General features: G+C 37.8%; 1 protein-coding gene across 2 annotated transcripts; it reads right to left on the reverse strand.

Moving 5' to 3' along the window:
• Positions 1 to 878: 878 nt before the first annotated feature.
• LOC106881050 (G patch domain-containing protein 4) lies at positions 879 to 24094 on the reverse strand. 2 transcript variants are annotated; one of them, XM_014931258.3, is made up of 7 exons: positions 21497 to 24094; positions 20058 to 20131; positions 17973 to 18053; positions 13454 to 13540; positions 6444 to 6532; positions 3218 to 3268; positions 879 to 1375 (listed from the first exon to the last, which is right to left on the reverse strand). In XM_014931258.3, the coding sequence occupies exons 1-7, from the start codon at positions 21549 to 21551 to the stop codon at positions 907 to 909; spliced, it is 906 nt and encodes a 301-aa protein (XP_014786744.2). In that variant the 5' UTR covers positions 21552 to 24094; the 3' UTR covers positions 879 to 906. The 2 variants fall into 2 exon arrangements, with proteins under 2 accessions (XP_014786744.2, XP_052830565.2); XM_052974605.2 differs by lacking the exon at positions 21497 to 24094 and adding an exon at positions 21361 to 21463.
• Positions 24095 to 24249: the final 155 nt, after the last annotated feature.

The following is a 24249-nucleotide window of genomic DNA, read 5'->3' on the forward strand; positions in this document are numbered from 1 at the left end:
TTACAAGCAAGGTTGTTCATTTCCAGTCTTCCATAAAAAACATGTCTGGTTGTGGGGAAATCCTACATTCCTTGGAACCAGGAAAATTTAATCTGACCCATGCAAGCACAGAAGCAGATATTAAAGGATGATGATGATGATGGTGATGATGCTCCATTTCTTTATAGTAGTAAGCAGTATGAAGAAGCTATGATAAGGTGCTTTATTCTATGGGTCTTTTGTGCTAAAACCACTGTACTGCAGGATGAAACGAACCTCACTAGTAGTCTACGTCGTATAAAGACATGCAGAAACAAACACATACACATACATATATGTACAACAGTTATACACATACAAGAAACTTCTGGAGAATTTTCATCTGTTAAATTTCACTTGCAAGGCACTGGTTGATGTGAGGTTATAATGGAAGACACTTGCTCAAGGTGTCATACCATGCAATGGGATTGGACCTGAAGTCACATGGGCATGATACTTCTAAAGCATAGAACCATGCTTGTCTCTCTATGTGTGTGTCTATGTATCTCTCACTCTCTCTCTCTCCCTATATGTATATACATATAAACGAGGTCTGATCAATAAGTTTCCAGACTGTTGGCAAGCGATGGCAGGGGAACAAACACAGACACACACACACACACATAAATATATGCATACATACACACACACACATATATATATAAATAAATATACGATGGGTTTCTTTCAGTTTCTGTCTACCAAATCCACTCACAAGGTTTTGGTTAGCCCGAGGCTATAATAGAAGACACTTGCCCAAGGTGCCATGCAGTGGGACTAAACACGGAACCATGTGATTGGGAAGCGAGCTTCTTACCACACAGTCACGCCTATACCTATATATATGTATATAATAAATCTTGAATTTTAAATTATTTTTTATTCTTATTATAGATTATGTTTTCTCTTTTTGTGCTTTTTAACCTTGTATTTTAATTTAAATCCTTCTTTGGTTGAAACATCATCTTGCTTAGGCAACCAAACTATTTCCTTATCACAGTCTGTTAAATTTTCACTAACAAGTAATTTGTTTTCTTGAAAGTCTTGATTTTCTGAATCCTGTTTACAATCAACTGTTTCTTCTAAACCCACTTCAACCAAATCATTTTTGTTCTTTCTCTTCTTCTTTTTCCTCTTTTTAATCAATGTTTCTTCTTCAATATAACCATCGTCATCTAAATTATTTTGCTGCTTCTCAGCCTCAACCTTTGTACGATTTCTAGAAATGCTAGAAATTTTGGTTTTTGAGATTTGATTTTTATGATTTTTGGCAGTCTCAAGAGATTCCAAGAAGCGTTGTTCTTGTTCTTTAATACGTTGCAACTTGCCATTTAGTTGTAATCCATGTCGTGCTGCTCTGAAAAAATGGTTTAAAAATTGATTAATGTAAATATGAACAAAAATACAATTAATGTTTCATATTATACAAAATAATTTCTTTTGACTTAACCCTTTAGCTACCAACCCACATGAGATCACCCCCTTGTATGACACAAACCTTCTGTTTCAACTCTTTAGCATTGAGATTACTCTGTCAAATGTAATGCTTATTTATTCACATTGTTTTGAATTAATCATGCATTATCTTGTGGCTTTGAAATTTCAATAATGTTATTGTAGGGTACATGAGAGAAGCCATATCTATCTGGTCTGAACATAAAACAAGTAGAATATTTGGGCCAGATATGGTCAGTTTAAAAGCCAAAAGGCTAAAGTGATGTAGATTTTTAAACTTTTGACTTAACCCTTTATCTACCAACCCACATGAGATCACCCCTTGTACGACACAAACCTTCTGTTTTAACCTTTTAGCATTTAGATTACTCTGTCAAATGTAAAACAAACACCTGGTATGTCAATATAGTGTGTGATGTTGCACCATCGTGAAGTTGCAGAAAATTGTTCAATGCAAGTGCAACAAATGATTGCAGCATCTCAACATAATGATCTGAAGTGACAGCCGTTGTGATACCCTCTCCATTTTTGAAAAAGTAACATCCGATGAACCTGTGTGATAAAACTGCACACCATACCATCACTTTGCTGCTGTGTAAAGGGCGTTCATGAAGTTCTTTAGGGTTGATGTCTACAGGACATAATTTTCAGACATTAATCATTTGGATTACTGATTCTTAAAACGCAAGTTGTTTAATTTCTGTCAATAAATCTTTTTTGTTGGATTTAGATTTTTCCTATTTTTGTTGGGTTTTTCAAATGTTCTCGTTTTTTGGGGTCACCCTATATTACAAAACAGTTTCTTTTAAAAACATTTACAATCAAATTTCTCAACCATATTTCTTTCAACAACTATCTCACCATTACAAGTATATTGTTCAAACTCACAAACTCAACTATTTACCAAAATACATTATCATTTTAATGGCCACTTTCCCATGTTTGCATGGTATGGACTGAGTTTATCAAGGCAGATTTTCTACTCAGATGCTCTTCCTGTCACCAGCACTTGCCTGTTTCCATGCAAGGTAGTATTTCCCCTGTGGTCAGACATATTTTCACAGGGTACTGGAAATGAACGACATTCATTTCTAACAATCATGTGATGTCAAGACAAGATAAAGCAAACATACACATGCATACACACACATATATATATGTCTATGTACATATGTATGTGTGTATTATGCATGTATGTATACAATGGGCTTCTTTCAATTTCCATCTACCAAATCCATTCACAAGGCCTTGGTCGGTCCCAGGGCTATAGCAAGTGACCATGATGCTGTGTAGTGTGACTGAACTTGAAACCATGTGGTTGGGAAGCAGAATTATCGACCATTGAAGCTATGGTTTGTATTTCAGGACTGGTCAGCATAGTTCTAACCTTATCAGTTATTCGTTTATAACACTTATTTTACTTGTCATGATTACTATGAGAAGTTTACTAGTAAAATTTAGTACAAGGTACTGAAATTTGACTTTTGAAAGTTGGCTATCACAGAATAGGCCAGCAAGGTAAAATGGATATCGATCCAATGGCTAGTAAAATTTATTACATACATGATAAAATTGTTGACTATTCATGGTTCTGACTTAACGGATCACTCCCTCCCACAAAATCCCAGTTTAAATCTGTCAATTTTACATATAAACTTATGACTTCAGGAATGACTTATTACTTTTAAATTAAATTCATTAGGGAAATAAAGAGCCTCCTTCCTATATTTCAAAGCAAACTTACTTGTGTGCTGTACGACGTCCACATATTTCAAAAAGCTGTTCATCAGTTAACCTAGAGAAGAAAGAAAATGATGATTACAATTATCTTAATTACTATACCATTTTGAAAGTACATTACCTTAAATGTCTCCTGAATAATGGTGAAAATATTGCTTCTATTGCATTTTTCTATGTAGTACCTACCTACCTATCTTGATTGCTGTATTTTGGCTAAGAGGAGGTGGAAAATCTGAGTCACATGAGAATTTTAACATTAGTGTCAAGTGTCCCAATGATAACTGTATTACACTTGGCCTACATTGTTGTGAAAAGGTGAACAGTTGGAGAGATATCCAGTTATAGCAGTTCCAGCCAAAATCTCAAAACTATAAGCTAGAAACACTGAAATGTATAAAAATGAGCTAACAACATAAAGCATGCTAGAAAAAGAATGAAGCATGTTGTTACAAAAAGATACTATATTGCCAACATATTCAAGTCATGCTAACATGGAAAAATAAGTATAATATTTGATGGTAACGATGATGATGATGAGAATAACAATAATTATGAAGTTCCTATGAAATGAAAGAGTACCGTTTCTTTTGAACCATTGTCTAATGAAAGAGTATTATTTTTCTTGTTCGCTTTTTTCTAAAATGAAAACCTGTAATATTGGTTTCACTTTTTCACACAAGGCCAGTGATTTCAGGGGAGGGGGATAAGTTGATAGTATCAATCCCAGTGATCAACAGGTATTTATTTGACCCTGAAAGGATGAAATGTTAAGTCAACCTCGGCAGAATTTGAATTTAGAATGTACAAATGGATGATATGATGCTAAGCATTTTGCCAGCTCACCACCTTAAGAATATCTATAATATTGTTACCTCATATCATACCCCTGTATCTGAACTATACCCTGTCAAAGGACAAAATATACAATGATATGAAAGATTAGTAAGAGCTAATTCCAGTAACCAGAGAAATCCTCTAATGATTAGTAACATGTGATTCTTATCATCCTCTCTGACTTAACCCATTTGTTACCATATTTCTGTTAACATATGATGCCTTTGTTTCAATTAATTTCTAAAATAATGGAGAATTTAGTAAAATAACTTTCTCATTAAGCTGGGGCCTGGAATAATTTAGCATAAAGTTTTGATGGAAGATTATAATTTAAACCATTTTAAAACAGTAAGTTTATGTTATAGACCTTGGGGTGGTCTCAGGTAGGTTGGTATCAAAAAGTTAATGAAGGATGCCTTATCTATGATTTTGTAGTGGGATCTTCCAGCTTGATGAGACTGATGTGGTTAGCGTTCAGTTTCTCTTCTATAAGTTCATGTCTCAAAGAAAAACTATTGCAGTTCTGGAGAGGATTAGTTTAATGCAGAATAGGAGAAGGACAGGCATGATAGAGTTGAAAGGAAGAGAGTAAGGTGAGCTTGCTGTAGAAGGTAAAGTAGCTACTTTAGGGCCAGTGGTTAAAGCATACTATTAAGTGAATTTTTGTCAATCAGTAGATGGATTTAAAAAAAATCTGATCTAAAATGTTTGCATTTGTATAAAAACAGTCCAATTTCAGATATGTGGGACATCTCTAATGTGGGTTATCTGAGAGATATGTAAGGGGTCAGCAAATAATCAGAGTTGAAATATATTTTGACTCTGAAGTGGATGCTTAATTTTTGATACATATATTAGGAATGTGAGGTTGCTACGAGAGAACAACAAAGATTTGAAGTAACTTTGTGGGCTTTAGTTGTGCGTTGCTTATGCAGAGAAAAGGTGTAGTGCAAGACTTGTTTCTTTGATTGAAACATGTGATAATTATATCTTGAAGCTGTTAAAAGAGACTAGGCTGTAATGTTGTGTCTCATATTAAATGATGTTTTCTAAGTCTGTATTCATGGAAGCTGTGGAAATCTAAGTTGCATGTGGATGCTTTGGAAACTGGATCCAACATCAATAATTTTCCTCATCAGAATAATAGTTACCTCTGTAGCGACATTAACATTTACAAACTGAGATTTTTTTTGTATATTGTACTGTTCTGATAAAGAAATAACATGCTGTTTGTAGAAGAGGAAAATTTAAGATCAAATCTCAAGACACAAATCATTAGAGAAGTGACTACAAAAACTGGAATACCTGCAACAACTGACTTACTTCTAAGTAATAATAGTGGTTATAATGGAAATAAATGAATAAATGAGTATTAGCAAGCACAGCAAGAATATTGACACACAGCCTACTTGGCTAAGTATTATATTTGAGATATATTATCTACTGTCATTAGTAAGATTAGCTACAAAGATCAATTGCTTGATTTGTAAAAGTGGTTTGCTTTAGCTGATGAGACATTACTTCTTTAATTGCAAAATTAAATTTCATGTTTATTTTTGTAATGATATTAAATATCTACCAAAAAATAGAATTGGTATTTCTGCAAACCAAATGGCCTCAATAAACTTGACATATCTTATCAAGCATGACATTCCTTAACAAAAGGTAGACTGGTATATAAAACTGCTTTCCACAGTTAAGGGTAATGGATATATCTGATATGAGTGGATATATCTGATTTGTGCAGTAAAAGGATTAAAGAAATGCAGCACATGTAAAATGTGTGACTCAGTGGTTAAACACTAAATCTGAGACTGGCTGAAAATATATGAAACCAATAGAAGCATATTGACTTATTCTGATACCTTTCAGAATCATCATCATCATTTAACATCTGCCTTCCATGCTGGCATGGGTGGGACGGTTTGACAGGAGCTGGTCAGACAGAAGCCTGCACCAGACTTCTGTGACTGTTTTGGCAGGATTTTTACAGCTGGATGCCCTTCCTAATACCAACCACCCAGCAGAGTGGACTTAATACTTTTTACATGGTACAAGCACAGGCGAGGTCAGTTTTGGCAAGGTTTTTATAGCTGGATGCCCTTTCAAATGCCAACCACTTTACAGTGTGGCCTGGATGCTTTTTAAGTGGCACCTGCACTGACAGAGTCACCAAGTAACCTGGAAGACAAAAATCTTTTGAGAGTGGAGGAGGCATTGGAGGAGGTGATCTTGTGTCAGATGATGAAAGGCTATAGTGAGACAGAGAGACAGAAACAGGTGTCTTGCTGTAGAGGAGGTACAAGGTTACCTGGCCCTGGGCAGGAGGAGACAGAGAGAGAGAGAGATCAGGAATGAAGACAGAAACAGAACATGTGAAGTAAACATTAACTTACCTGGGAGGGCAGTTCTGAGAAACTTCAGGCTGTGATTCACTAACAGCTTCTTCAACTATTCCTGTGTGCTTTGAATACTGAGTTGATCCCTAGATTAAGTAAATAGTAAAAGGTAAAGAACAAGAAAATAAAAAAAGACAGAAGAAAGAAAAGAATATCTTTTATGCTAAGCAAGAAACAATCAATTCATTAGATAACAGTATATATTGTCCTCAAATGGCTAGTACTGAGCTATGTGTTGCAGGACATCATCATCGTTTAACGTCATATTCATATTTTTTTCCCCTCCAAATGATTTTGAAGACTGTGGAATAAATGATTATCAGATGCGATAATGTCTGACGAATATGGTAGGTGGGGCATCGTTTCCCATTCAAACTGCTCCAGCCTTTGAAATGTCATCCTTGTTGCATGTGGCTGAGCATTATCCTGATGGAAGAACACCTTTCGTCTTGAGACCAAAGATGGACGTTTTTCTTCTAAAGTTTGTGAGGAACCCATAGACTCAATTTGTTGATTTTTCTGATGGCATGAAGGTGTTGATGAATAGTTCAATGACCACATCCAAGCTTCTCTGCTAGTTCCTCCACAGTTAAGATGGGATTTTGTTCTACCAGGATGTCCTTATTGAGCTCTACAGATCTTCCAAGAAGAGGCTTGTCGTCTAGGCTGTAGTTTCCGACTCAGAATTTCTGGAAGCACTTTTGACATTGGCTTATACTTATTGTCTGATCTCCATATACTGCATTAATATTGCTTGCATTTTCCGTTGTGTTGTTGCCGTCATTGAACTCACAAAACAAAATGTGCCAAATATGCTCCTTTGTCACTTCCATTATAGCTTTGAAAAAAATAACTGTTAAAATCAAACTGCACCCTTCAAAACTTGCACTAAGAATAAATAAAAGGTAAAATGACTACCTGCTTTTATAGCAAGTTGGGGCAGGTAGTTTATCCCATCCCCCTCTAACTTTTAGTTCATGCAATTGAAAAAACTGCATTATTTATGGGATGACCCAATATATATATACATATATATATATCATCATCATCATCATCATCATTTAACGTCCGCTTGCCATGCTAGCATGGGTTGGACGATTTGACTGAGGACTGGTGAAACCGGATGGCAACACCAGGCTCCAATCTAATTTGGCAGAGTTTCTACAGCTGGATGCCCTTCCTAACGCCAACCACTCAGAGAGTGTAGTGGGTGCTTTTACGTGTCACCCGCACGAAAACGGCCACGCTCGAAATGGTGTCTTTTATGTGCCACCCGCACAAGCCAGTCCAGGGGCACTGGCAACGATCTCACTCGAAAATCCTACGGGAGCCAGTCAGGCGGTACTGGCAACGGCCACGCTCAAAATGGTGCATCTCATGTGCCACCCGCACAAGAGCCAGTCCAGGGGCACTGGCAACGATCTTACTTGGCTTGCCGGGTCTTCTCACGCACAGCACATTTCCAAAGGTCTCGGTCAGTAGTCATCGCCTCGGTGAGGCCCAATGTATGAAGGTCTTGCCTCACCACCTCAGCCCAGGTCTTCCTGGGCCTACCTCTTCCACGGGTTCCCTCAACTGTTAGGGTGTGGCACTTTTTCACGCAGCTATCCTCATCCATTCTCACCACATGTCCATACCAGCGCAATCGTCTCTCTTGCACACCACAACTGACGCTTCTAATGTTCAGCTTTTCTCTCAAGATACTTACACTGTGACGGGTATTCACATTGACATTACACATCCAACGGAGCATACTGGCTTCATTCCTTGCGAGCTTACGTATGTCCTCAGCAGTCACAGCCCATGTTTCACTGCCATGTAGCATGGCTGTTCGTACGCATGCGTCATACAGTCTGCCTTTTACTCTGAGTGAGAGTCCCTTTGTCGCCAGCAGGGGTAAGAGCTCTCTAAACTTTGCCCAGGCTATTCTTATTCTAGCAGCTACACTTTCAGTGCACCCACCCCCACTACTAACTTGGTCGCCCAGATAGCGGAAGCTATAGACTACCTCTAGTTTTTCACCCTGGAATGAGATAGAAGTTGTTTCCTGTTTGTTTACAGTCTTTATTGCACCTGAACATCTGCCACAAACAAAAACTAACTTGCTAGTTAACCTGCCTTTGATGTTGCTGCACCTCTTATGTGTCCATAGCTTGCACCGGGTACATCTTATAGAGTTACTACCTACTCCTTTTCTACATACTGAGCAGGGCCATCTACCTGAAGGGGTTTGTGTTTTATCTACCTTCCTACTTATTAGGATTTTGGTTTTAGCTAGGTTGACTCTAAGGCCCTTCAATTCTAGACCTTGCTTCCACACCTGAAACTTCTCCTCTAGTTCTGATAGTGACTCCGCAATTAGGGCAAGGTCATCAGCATAGAGGAGCTCCCAGGGGCAACCTGTCTTGAACTCCTCTGTGATTGCCTGGAGGACTATGATAAATAAGAGGGGGCTGAGGACGGAACCTTGGTGAACCCCCACCTCTACCCGGAATTCATTGCTGTACTCATTTCCCACCCTCACCTGACTGGCAGCATCTCTGTACATGGCTCGCACAGCTCTCACTAACCATTCTTCTATCCCAAGTTTCCTCATTGACCACCAGATAAGGGATCGGGGGACCCTGTCAAAGGCTTTCTCCATGTCAATGAAAGCCAGGTACAGAGGTTTATCCTTAGCTAGGTATTTCTCCTGCAGCTGTCTCACTAGAAATAAGGCATCAGTAGTGCTTTTACCTGGCACGAACCCAAACTGCATCTCATCTAAATTGATTCGCTCCCTAATTAGTTGGGCTATGACCCTCTCTGTAACTTTCATAACCTGATCTAACAGCTTGATGCCTCTGTAATTATTTGTATCTAAAGCGTCACCTTTACCTTTGTAGCAGTTGACTATGATGCTGCTACACCAGTCATTGGGTATGACTCCTTCGTGTATCACCTGGTTCGTAATACGGGTGACTAGGCTATAGCCAACACTGCCAGATATTTTGAGCATCTCTGCAGTGATTCCTGATGGGCCGGGGGCTTTCTCGGTCTTCATACTCTTAATTGCTTTATCTACCCTGGTACTATCAACTCGGATAGCTGGTCCCTCTATTGGGTCGACATACGGCAGGCTCTCTTCCTCCCATTCATTCTCTTTATTAAGCAATCTATCGTAGTAGCACCTCCAGACCTCTTTCTTTGCAGCCTCATTTAGTGCAAGCGTACCATCATCCATGCGAACACATTTCTCTCCTACAACATCACTATTCTCTCTCCTACACTGTCTTGCAACACGAAATACCTCGAGTCTTTGGTCCTCACGGCGCAGAACATTGGCAAATCTTTTCTTATCTGCTTCCCCTCTGGCTAAATAAACCTGTCGCCTAGCCTCCCTTCTGGCAGATTGGTACAATTCCCTGCTACCACCGTTCTTCCAGTCCTTCCAAGCCTGTTTCTTTTGTCTAATAGCCCTGTCTACCTCCTTGTTCCACCACCACGTTACTCTGGGTCGGGAGGGGACCTTACACCACCCACAAATCTGGTCGGTGGCTTTCAACAGGTTGTCCCGCAGAAATCTCCAATTGTCTTCCACATTGTATGATGCTATATCCCCTTCTATTTCGTTAAATGCTTCAAGTAACTTGTCTCTAAGTCTCTGTCCATTTGCAGGGTCTTTAAGCTTCCACACCCTTCTCCTCCAAGCCGGTCTAATTCTGGGCACCCATTTTGCCTTGATCCCGAAGTCGCTAACTACTAATCTATGTTGTGGGGTACATTCTTCGCCAGGGTAGGTTTTGGCATTTATAAGCCGCCCTCTTTCCCTATTTCTGGCGAGGATGTAGTCGATTTGGCTAGAGTGTCTGCCGGAGCGGTAGGTGACTAGGTGACTGGCAGGTTTCCTGAAGTTGGTATTGCAGACCATAAGATCGGTTGCATCACAGAACTCCAGCAGTCTGGTTCCCTCCTCGTTGCGGGAACCGAAGCCATAGCCTCCATGTATGCCATGGAAGCCTCCAGCATGACGTCCGACATGACCATTGAAGTCTCCAGCCACAAAGAGAAGGTCCCTGTCACTCATCGACGAGGTAGTTTGCAAGAGGGTGTCATAGAATTGGTCTTTCAGACCATCTGGTAGCCCCGGTTGAGGTGCATAGGCTGAGATGACAGTAGCTAATCTATGATGAAGCACTAGTCTAATCTTAAGTACTCTGTCACTTACTCTAACGACCTCGATTACCTTATCCACCCATTTCTCCGCTAGAAGTATTCCTACGCTCCCGACCCCGTCAGTGTTCCCTGCCCATATATATATATATTCTCTGAGTGGTTGGCTTTAGGAAGGGCATCCAGCTGTAGAAACTCTGCCAAATCAGATCGGAGGCTGGTGTTGCCATCCGGTTTCACCAGTCCTCAGTCAAATCGTCCAACCCATGCTAGCATGGAAAGCGGACGTTAAACGATGATGATGATGATCAGTGGCGATTCCAGCACTCAGGCTGTTTGGGCTTAGCCTGAGTATAAAGGAATGAAAAATTATCCAGCAACTTGGGCTAATACAAATGAGCCTGGTAGGTGTAAAAGACTGGCATTTCTTGTCAAGAGTACAGGCGACAGTCAGATCGTTGATGTTTGCTGTGCACTCTACAGTCGGTATTTGACTGCTGTTATTCGGTGTGTTTGTGTGTAAAGATCAGTTGTGTTTTGCAGGGTTGCTTTATTTTTACCCGTAACTGAGAAATGGAGAAAGACATAGTGATAGATAAAAAAAAATAAGCCATTTGGAGACATAAATAAAGCGGTAAAACGTGAAATTCTCCAAGCAGGTATGTGTTTTATGCGAAATCTGTGATGAGCCCAAGTGACGCTGATGACCTGGAGTTGCCTCTGATATATATATATATATATATTCTTTATGTAGAATTAGGGATAAAGTCACTTTAACGATTTTATCAAGTGGCCAGAGTGAAATAAAAACCTTGTAGGTAACATTTTATACTAAATTTATAATTATATAGATAATTATATTACAGGATGCAAAATGACCACGCCAACACATAGATGCCAAATGACTCTAAAAACCACCTGAATACTCCATTAGCACAGGTTGTAATTGGGTAGATGAAAAAATAAATAAGACCTTTAGATTAATTGTATATCAATTTCAAACTTAGCGTTATGAAAACACCTTGTTATTTTCAGTTACAATATGTCAAAGCATATACATACAAATATTTATACATATCCATACGAACATCATAGTCGCATAATTATATTAAAGGGTGCGGATTGACCACACCAACATGCTAGAAATATATACCAAGTGGCTCTAGATATTATATATATATATATATTTAGAAGCATCAGTTGTGGTGTGCAAGAGAGACGATTGCGCTGGTATGGACATGTGGTGAGAATGGATGAGGATAGCTGCGTGAAAAAGTGCCACACCCTAACAGTTGAGGGAACCCATGGAAGAGGTAGGCCCAGGAAGACCTGGGCTGAGGTGGTGAGGCAAGACCTTCATACATTGGGCCTCACCGAGGCGATGACTACTGACCGAGACCTTTGGAAATGTGCTGTGCGTGAGAAGACCCGGCAAGCCAAGTAAGATCGTTGCCAGTGCCCCTGGACTGGTTCTTGTGCGGGTGGCACATGAGATGCACCATTTTGAGCGTGGCCGTTGCCAGTACCGCCTGACTGGCTCCCGTAGGATTTTCGAGCGAGATCGTTGCCAGTGCCTCTGGACTGGCTTGTGCGGATGGCACATAAAAGACACCATTTCGAGCGTGGCCGTTTTCGTGCGGGTGACACGTAAAAGCACCCACTACACTCTCTGAGTGGTTGGCGTTAGGAAGGGCATCCAGCTGTAGAAACTCTGCCAAATCAGACTGGAGCCTGGTGTTGCCATCCGGTTTCACCAGTCCTCAGTCAAATCGTCCAACCCATGCTAACATGGAAAGCGGACGTTAAACGATGATGATGATGATGATGATGATGATATATATATATATATATATATACATATATATATATATATATATAAAGGTTATGAAGGGTATTGGATTCAACCAAACCCAAAGATACAGGTAATACCGAGTAAGTGCTGTATACCGGCTAGTTTTGCCCCTGTCGTCGTATAAACATGAGTGGGGAATATAACATAGGTCGTGTATTATCGTGTGTATGTATAAAGAGAGAAAAAGATAAAGAGACCAATGGCAAAGTTAGAATATATATATATATATACATAGACACACACACACACACACAGTGTGTGTGTGTCTCTTTGTCTTGACATAGTGTGAATAGCTGTAAATGAGTGTCACCATCATGGAAGCAATGTCATTCATTTCCAATATTGTGCAAATTATGTCTGGCCATGAGAAAATATCACCTTGTTTAGAAACAAGTGAGGGTTGACAACAGGAAGGGCATCTGATCAAAGAAAATCTGCCTCTATACAAGCATGAGAACAATGGATGTTAAAACGTATGATGATGACAATGATGTACCTTTGTTTGTTATTTGGTTGTTTTCCCTTTGGATATACAATCATACAGTGACACAGACTAACTGGATTCCCACTGGATTTAAAATATGACCAAGGATGTTCCAGTTGTGAAACATCTGTCTATTTCTTTCTTTAACCCTTTAGCATTTAAACTGGCCATATCCAGCCAAAATATTCTACTTGTTTTATGTCGAAACTGGCCAGATCTGGTTGCTCACACGAACCCCACATCATTCTAAAATCAAAAGTTACCTTTTCAAAATCGCAAAGCTACAAAATAATGCATGATTAATTCAAAACGATGTGAATAAATAAGCATTACTTTTGACAGAATAATGTGAATACTAAAAGGTTAAAGACAAGAGTGTGCAATTTGAAGGTAATTTAGCTGTTAATTTCTAACAAGCTGAGTGACTATTTAGAAACTCCACTGAAACACATGATGGATAATCCAAATTATTTGAATCAAAATCAAACATTTCTTAAGCAAATGGTAGCAAGACGTTACCTGGAGGAAATTACCATACAGTAAATTCTTTGGAGAACTTTCTTCTCTTATCTTTTCCTGCTTCAGTTTTTCACTATTATCAGTGTTCTGCAAAGAAATGGATGGAGCAAATTGAATAAATGTTGAAGATTAAATGCTAAAGGAAATATTTTTATAAAAAGTTTTTGTTACGAAGAACACTGTAAATAGATAATAGCAAGATATTTTTTTGCATAAGAAGGGTTAATTACTCCAGGTGATGACAGATGTAAGGCTGATTGAATTGGAGAGAGAGAAAGAGAGAGAGAGAGAGAGCATTGCAGCTTTTGAAGCATTTGACAGATATAGTGTGATTTTATTACTTGTACTCATGAGCTGTGTCCCTCAGCAGTATTTGATACCAGCAGTAAAGAGGCCCACCATCTTGGACAGATAACACTGCTGGTTGACTCTCAAACAAAATATGTTCAAACAAATTATAATTAAGATAATAATTAAGGTGTTAAGTATTTTTTATAAAAATAAACATATAGATAAATTATAGGGAATAACTTCTCAGTAAAGTACATTGCAAAATGTCTATAATAACACCTCCTTATGAAAAGATTGTATTGATAAGAGCCAACAAAGCAGCCTTCTGTGTGATTGATCAAGCTGTTAGAAACAGCAAGAAATCTTCCCTAAATAACACACTACTATCTTAAAGAAGGATAAAGAAGACAATGTAGTTTCTGATGTTACGAAAGGATAGGAAGATCATGGCTGAAACACCTTTGATCGTATGGCTTGCTTGAGTAGAGCTGATCTATTATTTTTTTCTAGTGGCTTAGAGGAAAGCAGTACCCATGACTTTATTGCAGGATTTCTAAGACTGGTGAGAAGAAGGATGGAAGGAATCAAGCACAGCTCACAGGTTATTTCAAACTGGAGACAGGTCCAAATGCTACAAACAGAGTGGAATTTGATATAAAAATATCCACAATGTTAAAACCTGCTTCACCAAGGAAAATGCCCTTGAAATGCTTGTTGTTGTTGTTGTTGTGTTAGTACTACATCTTCATGAATCACTTAGTTTCAGTGTTAATGTTACTGTTTTACACCAGCCAGTTACACTGGTGTTCACACAAACATCAAGCCAATGAAGGAGGCTCTATTTGGCTGCTAAACTTGCTAGAAATAGCAGTTAAATCTTCCTGAAATTACCATTAAAAGAAAAAAAAAACACTCAGTATGGCTGTGTTGTTAGGAATCTTGTTTTGCAACCATGTGGATTCAGGTTCAATCTCACTGAATGGCACCTTGGGCAAGAGTCTTCTATTATTACTCCAGGCCAACCAATGCCTTGCGAGTAAATTTGATAAACAGAAACTATGTGGAAACTTATATATATTATATATGTGTATCTCTGTATTTGTGCTTGTCCCCAACACACTGTTTGACAACTTGTATTCCTTTGTTAATATCCAGGGCATTTAGTGGTTTGGCAAACGAGACTGATAAAATAAATAATAGACTTTAAAAAAATGTACTGGGATCAATTTGTTTGACTAAACCCTTTAAGGGAGTACCTCAGCATGAGCACATTTCAAAAACTGAAATAAGTGAAAGATGAAAGACACAATGGGCCATGTAATCATAAACATAAAAGCAAAATAGTCAGAGTTGGAATGTTCTTGATTCTTTGACTATAGGGCTGTTTGATGAGAGTTCTCCTAGGGCTAAACATCAATATGGTAGGACTTAACATTTCTAGAGTGTTCTTGTGAAATTTCGCTTTCTTGACATCTCCAAATCTGGAAATATTGATTTCAAATTTTAACACAAGGCCAGTAATTCCAGGGAAGGGGTTAAATCAATTACATCGGTCCCAGCACTCAACTGGTACTTATTTTATTGACTCCAAAAGGATGAAAGGCTAAGTTGACGTCGGCAGCATTTGAACTCAGAATATAAAGATGGAGGAAATGCTGCTAAGCATTTTCCCCAGTACAGTAATGATTCTGCCAGCCCACCACCTTACAAACTTTAAAATACTAGTTTCAAATTTTGGCACAAGGCCAGCAATTTTGGGGGCTGGGCAAGTCGATTAGATCGATTCCAGTGGTCAACTGGTACTTATTTTATCAAGTCCGAAAGGATGAAAGGTGAACTCAGCCTCAGAGGTATTTGAACTCAGAATGTAAATACAGATAAAATGCCACACCTCTAGGCATTTAACCCAGCCGGCTGATTCTGCCAGCTTGCTGCCTTTACAAATCTATAAACACTGGTTTCAAATTTTGGCACAAGACCAGCAACTTCGGGGGGATGCAAGTCAATTATATCAACTGGTACTTATTTTATCAACCCTGAAAAAAAGATGAAAACAAATCTAGGAATATTGATAATGATTGTTGCTGTTGTTACTGTTTAACCCTAAGTCAGCCCTGATCAAGAAAACCTACGATCAAACGCATTCCAGTTGTGACTTATCCATCTTTTTAATATGTATAAATTTAAGGTAGAGAGCTGGCAGAATCGTTAGCACGCCATCAAAATGCTTTGTGGTCTTTCGTCCGACTTTATGTTTTCAGTTCAAATGTTGCCAAGGTTGACTTTGCCTCTCATCTTTTCAGGGTTGATAAAATAAGTACCAGTTGAACACTGAGGTTGATATAATCAGCTTATCCAATTCCCTGAAATGCTGGCCTTGTGCCAAAATTTGAAACCAGCGTGTATAAGGAAATCAGGACTTCATTATCTTATGTGTCCTCCTTGTCTAAGATGGTGGAGGTATAATTTCTTGTCTCTTTCTTGAAAACAGTTTTAACTAGGCCTGCACTGCTGAGATATTCTTACCTTTTTTTAATGTGGTAGAGATATTTGGCTACTGTTTTTTTTTTTGCAGATCAAGCAACCACTCATCTTTTACTTGTTTCAGTCACTGGATGATGGCCATGCTAGGGTACTGCTTTGTAGGCTTTTGAGTCAAACAAACTGACCCTCAGTACTTATTTTTTAAAGTCTGGTACTTATTCTATCAGTCTCATATGCTGAACTGCTATGTTAAGAGGACATAAACCAACACTAGTTGCGAAGCAGTGGTGGTGGTGGTGGTGGAACAGACACAGAGACACACAGATATATATTAGACTACCCGCAACCTGTTGGGTTACCAGGAAACTCATAGTTTCCCAGCAGTGGAGTTTTGTTTTGTAGGTTCTTTTTTTCTTTTCCAGGTTATTTCGCATGCTTTCAATGAACGAGACATCGAAATCACGTGTAAATGGCTCCTTTTCCCAGAAAAGGTAAGATTTGGCTGCTATTTCTAGCACACCCTGCTACCATGTAACAGGTATTTTGTGTCCTTTATCGCAAATAGCTGTTACGTGGTAGCAGGGCGTGTTAGAAATAGCAGCCAAATCTTTGGTAGTGAGATACATTGAATGCACTCGAAAAAAACCTGTGGAAAAAAAATTATTTCACACCAAGGTTATAAACGGGTCTTTTATGAAATATTTACTGTATTTTTAAAGTCATTTTCACTTTAAAATATTTTTTAAATATGCCAAAAAAAAAAAACTTTTTGTAATGGTATTCACTTGAAAATAATTTTACGAGCGAGATCGTTGCCAGTGCCGCTGGACTGGCTCCTGTGCAGGTGGCATGTAAAATACACCATTTTGAGCGTGGCCGTTGCCAGTACCGCCTGACTGGCCTTCGTGTCAGTGGCACGTAAAAGCATCCACTACACTCAGAGTGGTTGGTGTTAGGAAGGGCATCTAGCTGTAGAAACTCTGCCAGATCAGATTGGAGCCTGGTGCAGCCATCTGGTTCACCAGTCCTCAGTCAAATCGTCCAACCCATGCTAGCATGGAAAGCGGACGTTAACCGATGATGATGATGATTAAAATATTCTGTTTAAAGAAAGCTAAAATATAAATACTTACTGTACAAACAGCTTACATTTTTGAAAGTACATTCACTTAAAAATATTTCTAAATAATTAAAATATTGTTTAACAAATGCGAAAATAGAAACATTTACTGTAAAATACTCATAATTTTTCTTTCTCAAGTCACTGTCTGATAGAAAGATAAGAGTTTCTTCCCTTTCAGGGTGAAGATTATTTTCGGAATATTTTCTCATTATGCACCATTTTGGGTATTTATACCCCAAAACCTCTAATATCTTTAAAACTACTTGTCCGATTTACACAAAATTTGTTTTATTCCATTCATATTAACATTTTAGGGTAAAATTAATTCATAGTATTTTCCCATTATGCAACAATTTGGCTGGGTAACATTGCAAGCAAGCAAGCAAGATTCAAACTGACTTTTAATGCATTATAGATATATACACACACACAAAGGGTTTTCACACTGTTTCTCTCCACAACATTCACCCACAAGGCATTGGTCAGCCTTGGGCTATAGTAGAAGACATATACTAGAGGTGCCATGCACTGGGACTGAACCTGAAGATCTTTCCATTGAAAAGTACTATAAAAGAAAAAGGATTTTAGTGATCATTAAAAAATAAGCAACTTGTGTCTTACCACAGAAATCTTCTTAGCAGCATCATTATACATTTGATCCCACCAGTTTCTTGTAAGATCACTTCCCGGAATATGTCCAAGCTACAGAAAATAAGAGAAAAATATATATATATATATATATATATATATATCAAGAATAGGTACAGGCAAAGCTGTGTGGTTAAGAAGTTAAGTTTGCAGGTTCAGTCCCACTAAAAACATAAGAGGTTTTCCTTATGCCATCAAAACAACAACCAGAAGTAGCCTTGATTGATGTATCAAGTGATATCACCTACATTAATTGGTTTATGAGATTGTATACCTGACTATCAAAACAATGGGGACAATTGCTGGTTTAAATACTAAAGGGTTAAAGCACTAGGATTTATGACATTTCTTTGCACCATCATTGTTCATCCATTTGTCCATGCTACTTGGTATGGATCACATCTTATTCATTTGCTTTATTTTTAGGATGGCCTCTATGGCTGTATGCTTTTCCTATTGCCAACCACTTTACAGAGTGTACTGCAGGAGTTCTATTGTAGCACAAGTGAAAGAGAGGTAGTCTTATCCCTGGCAAAACTAAAGAGTCTTCTCTATAGTACATTATCCCTGCTTAAAGTAACATAACCGAAAACGTCATAGAAGAGAGAGAGAGAGAAAGAGAGTGATGAAATAAGGAGAACCAGGGTGAAAAGGTAGTAGACAAGAGAGAGTGATAGAGAATAATTAGAATGATAGGAGTGAGAGGGGAATAGAGAGACAGTACATGATGAGTGTTAGAAAGGAGACTGACTGAAAATAGCATGACAGGGAAAAGAGTGTGATAAGAGAGGGACAGGATGATAATAAAACGGAGTGCTGGAAATGAGAAATGAAAGACAATGGAACGAGAGAGAGAGAGAGAAAGTGATAATAGCAATAAATTTGGGTGATGGTAAGTGATGAATGTCAATAAGTGACAATAGAATTAATAGGATGGGAGATAGATACATAGTGTGATGGAAAAAAGATACAGTTATAATAGGAGAGAGGGTGAGTGATAGATGAGAGAGTAATGAAGGAGAGGTGAGTAGTAGACAGAGACTTAATAAATTTTCTACTATAGACACAAGGCCTGAAATCTTGGGGGAGAGGTTTAGTTGATTCCATCAACCTCAGAGCTCAAGTGGTGCTTATTTTATTGACCCTGAAAGGATAAAAGGTAAAGTCAACTTCAGCAGCATTTGAACTCAGGACATAAACACAGATGAAATACCACAAAACATTTTGTCAAGTGTGTTAACAGTTCTGCCAGCTCACTGCCTTATGGAGACTTAATAGTGCTTTCAAATTTTGTCACAAGATCAGCAATTTCAGGGGAGGGTGTAAGTTGATTTCATCGACCTTAATGCTCAACTGGTACTTATTTTATTGACCCCAAAAGGATGAAAGATAAAGTTGACCTTGGTGGAATTTGAAGTCAGAACGTAAAAATGGATGAAATGCCACTAAGCATTTAGCCTGACATGCTAACAATTCTGCCAGCTTGCTGCCTTTATGGAGACTTAATATCAACACAATGGGCAAAAGGCTCAAGTGTAAGTACTATATAGTTCAACTCAGTCATTGACACCACCATGTTTGATTTAATTGGGTAGGTTTCCTCTAGCACAGAGTTTCACCACATGCCATGGTATTTTGTCAACTCTTACATGAGGTTTACCTCCATGAAATCAGTCTTCACTTTATCTCATTCTCTTTTTTGTCACCCACTTCCAAAGGATGTATCCAATCTTTCCACTTCCAATATTATGCACTTCTTCAAACAACTGCCAACTTCCATATGCATCATACACCTGTCCCAGTGTAGTCTTCTCTTGCACACTACATGCTGCAGGGACAGTTGTCACTCTATGAAGTATTTTCAAAATAACCACACACCCATTTTATACTACCCTTCCACACAATAATCTCATCTGATCAGCAAGACCCCACAGTGTCTATCTAATACTTTCAATCATGATCTCAGGTACCATGATACAAGTTGTATGTCTTCTTGTATATTGCAGTAATTTGAAGGGTAAGAAACTCCATTAAAGAATTGGTTAGAAAATGACTCACACCACTTTTGCTGTTTTTTAAGGTAACTTTGATAGGTTCTTGAATTCCATGCTCATCCTTTCCCAGGCCAGCACCTGTTGAAAACAAAGTATTTTTAAGATTTCTGAAAGGCAATGATTACAAATGAAACAATCGGGAAAAACATGTCTGCTAAAATATACTGAAGCTGGTATAACAGCTTTGAGGGATGTGCCAATGGGAAGACCTCTATGTAGTCAACTGTCCTGCTTGAAATATCAGTTCACATCTTCCTCAACTGGGTGAGCATTGTACTATATATCCTTAAAAAGATTTATGGTCATGGCTGGAATGTCTTTGATTATAAGTATGCTCAATCATGGCTGACTTTGGGCTAAACAAGAGCAACAGTTCTGAGAGTCTATAAGTAGTTGCTCTTAAACGCCATTAAGAAGAGAATACCACGTAATTTTCAATAAAATTTAATACAATTTATGAATTATATTATTTAAATATAAAATTCATAATGAGTATAACTTATGACAATATGGAAACTCTACAATTTATGAATACATGCAAAATAAATAAGTTAAAAACAATGCGGACCGTCAAATATTAGTTTTGATTTTTCCTTTCCAAACTGTTTAAGAAAAGCCAATTTACTTTCGAGTTATTATTGTTGTTTAAACTCAGATCAACCTATTAAGCAAACCTATAATCAAAGATTATTTTTAACAAGTCGAGTAAACTGGCTGCGTAGACAATTGCTCGTTGTTTGAATTGTTAGGGCTTCTGATTCTTACGACGAGTAGTTTTTATTTTGTTTTATCTTTTTAATCAGTGATAGTACTTTTCAATTACTATATAAGAATGGTACCCGATATCTTTCAACTAAAGACAAAAAAGTTGTAGGAAAGAGATATTGTGGTGAATCAAACGAACGTCACTAATTACAGAGTGCGGCAATATACACCCATTATTCATTTTATCATAAAATAAAAAGTCTAAGGCTTTGACTAATGGTAGTTTTACAGGTTGATTGTTATAGTTATTGACAATATTTTACATAAATTTGCAAAACAGAATGACCGTCTTTTGCTTTCATCACAGCCCTTAAACTTTTCTGGAATGAAGTGCATGACTCGCGTTTTGCACGGTACATAACTTAGTTCTAATTTTATAGACTCTGGTCTTTGAACAAAATTATAAAGTGAAAAACATTTAATTCAGTATTGATTCTGTCATTTCATACAGTTGACTTCAAATTCATTGTTTTGAATAAGTCATAATAGCAACAAATTATAACAAAAATTTCACAACGATAAGGATTAATGAAGTTTCGTACAATTTCAGGGAAGTATTTACACGTGGTTCCAAATATGAAATAACTACATGAACCCAACTAACTACATCGAAGTTCACTTCCAGATAATACAACTGAAAAATAATGACGAAACGAAAGAAAAAATCTGAATAATTACCGGTTTTCCAACCATACTTTTCCAAAATTGATCGAGCGAACAAATTATTCGTCATGCTGAAAACAAAACTGTCTTCAACAGAGTTATGTCCCTTCCATTCCACCTGCTCATACGAGTACAGGGCCGTGTTAACAACATTATAAGCCCATGGACAAAACAATACAATGAACCCCTACATGTATTGACAGTAAGCTACAGGTACATAGATAAAAATTAGCAAGCAGTAGTGGGGGACAAACACAAATACACACGCACAACATTCACAAGGAAAATAATATCGTTAAAAAAGCCTCCTCGCGAGATCTTGAATCATTGTGGTGGAAAATCTGGAATTAAAAGAGGAACCTCAATCTCAATGCATCATGGCTAAATGCAGTAAAGAGAGAATACTGTACCGACATCAACAGTAAAATATATGCAATTGACTCTGAAATTTTCACCATAACTGTAGGCAAACTGCATGATGGGAAGGCACATGTAAGGAACTTATAGAAAGATAGTTTGTATTTCATCTAATGTGACTCTACTCAGAAGGCTGTAATATCATTTGACAATACATGGAAAAAGGTGGTAACTTTAAATGTCTTTAATGCCAGCCACATGTATATATACAAGCTGAATGATAAATGGAAATGGTTGATGAACATTTATTCATATCTCTACGTGCATCTGCGTGGGTTGTATGTTTGCTATTAACTATGGTGAGGTAGCTCACGAACAGCGATATGTTAGAACCAGTGCAGTGTTGTTGGTGCTGTGTAGAGATGTTGTTGACGACATTGGTGAGAGACATGATGGCGGTGACGAAGATGGAGGTTGTTGCAATGTGGTCAGTGATTAAATCAAGACTAGGAGGAGGTGAATTTATATAGCTAATGGTAGGCTCAAATGGAGTTTAGAACAGAGTGTCTAACGTGATTTATTTGGAGGCTGTGATTGGTTAAGATGCATTTTGGTGCATGATAGAGTAAGAGACAAATTGCCCCAATACCAACCAAACAGAGTGGTAGACACAATGGGGTCCAAAACAGTGCCCAAAGGTTAGCTGTTACCTGCCATGTTCGTATGTATATATATAATAGAGAGAGGAAGTTCACTAGAGTTTGCTACATCCTAATAGTTGTGTATTGGTAAAAGAGGCTGACATTTTACAGGAAACCACTAATAAGTATATTCAACAGTATTATGGAAGGTCAGACAGACCAAATTGGCTTGCTATAGCACAGTCGAATCTCGTGGCCAAGAATGAAACCACTGAGTTGCTTGAAAACTATAGGCCCATTACTTGCCTAAATATTATGTACAAACTGTACACAAGATGTCTCAACCAATTCTTCCCAGATCACTGTAAATCCAACAACATAGTGATTACTGAGTAGGTAGGTGAAAAGAAGGGAGTGTAGGAATGTGCTGAGCAATTGATTAACAAAGCTGTACTGCCTAAGGTTAGGAAAATAATTGTAGGTGTCTTACAACAGTCATGGCTGCTGAAGTGTCTTAATTTGGCAAAAGTGCCTGCTATCAATAGTCTCACTATTTCTCCAATCCCACACAAAGAATGCTACAAGTACTTGGCAATGATGAAAATGTATCATATCAAGGTACTGTGAATAAAGATACAATGACTCAAGAATATTACACCAGACTAAGAGAAATATGGCAATCTGAAATCTCCTCTTACAATGAGACAGTATCCACAATACATTTTTAGTACCAGTGCTGATTCCAACATTTGGGATACTCAGCTGGTTTGTAGAAGAAATTCACTCCAGAGACATTAAAACCCGCAAGATTCTAACATCAATTGGAAATCTCCACAAAAACATTGATATCAACAGGCTCTACCTAAGAAGAGATAAAGGGGGCAGGGCCTTGAGATCAGTTCAGACAGCCTTTGATTGTCGCATTTAACTCAGTACTGACAAGTGAAGAAAACAATATCCTATGTATTGGATATTACCTGCACCTATTAGTGTATTGTAGATCTGGGTTACAGTTTTGCCTTTTTATTCTTTCACTTCTCTTAACATAAACAGAACCAAAATGACTTAGCTGTTTCAAAAAGAAAAAGAAAGTTTTTCTTTATTAATCATAAAGGTTATACATAGATGGGACAAAGCAGAGGACTTCGGACAGACATACAGAAATCTTGCAAAACTTTGGTTGATGCGTATGGGTTTAAAAATTAATAATTATATACTTTTAAAGTTAAAAATTAAAATGAGAATGATTAAAATGAATTAGATAAAAAAAAGTTCAGGGTTCAATTTATTGACCCGCCGGTTATTTTACTTTTTTTTTCTTCCACTTTTTTTTCCTTTTTTCTTTTTTCTCTTTCTTTTCTCTTTTTTGACCGGCTATGCAAGCGCAGCTCCCTTTATAATCATCTTTCTTACCACAGACATCCACCTTTTATTGTATACACTCTGCGACAGGCTCCGCTTTTCTAGGCGAATCTTTTGGGACAAGAGGCAACTAAAAAAGTTTATCAGCCCTTGTCCGGAGATGAAGCGGCCTGTCGAAAAAGAATGATAGGGAAAACAACGAACAGAAACACATTTTAGTCATCTGCTTTTGTCATCTGCTGAAATTTTACATGAATAGCACGGAGACACCATCTAAATATCAAACCACCAATCATATAGCATCTTAATATATTTACAAAAATAAAGTTAAAAAATAAATGCCAAGTAAAGAAATAAATATTTTAACTAGAAAAATTTATTGAATATTAGTTTGTAAGACGGAACTAA

This window comes from Octopus bimaculoides, chromosome 18 (genome assembly GCF_046866305.1).
Source record: "Octopus bimaculoides isolate indiv1 chromosome 18, ASM4686630v1, whole genome shotgun sequence".
NCBI classification, from domain to species: Eukaryota; Metazoa; Mollusca; class Cephalopoda; order Octopoda; family Octopodidae; genus Octopus; species Octopus bimaculoides.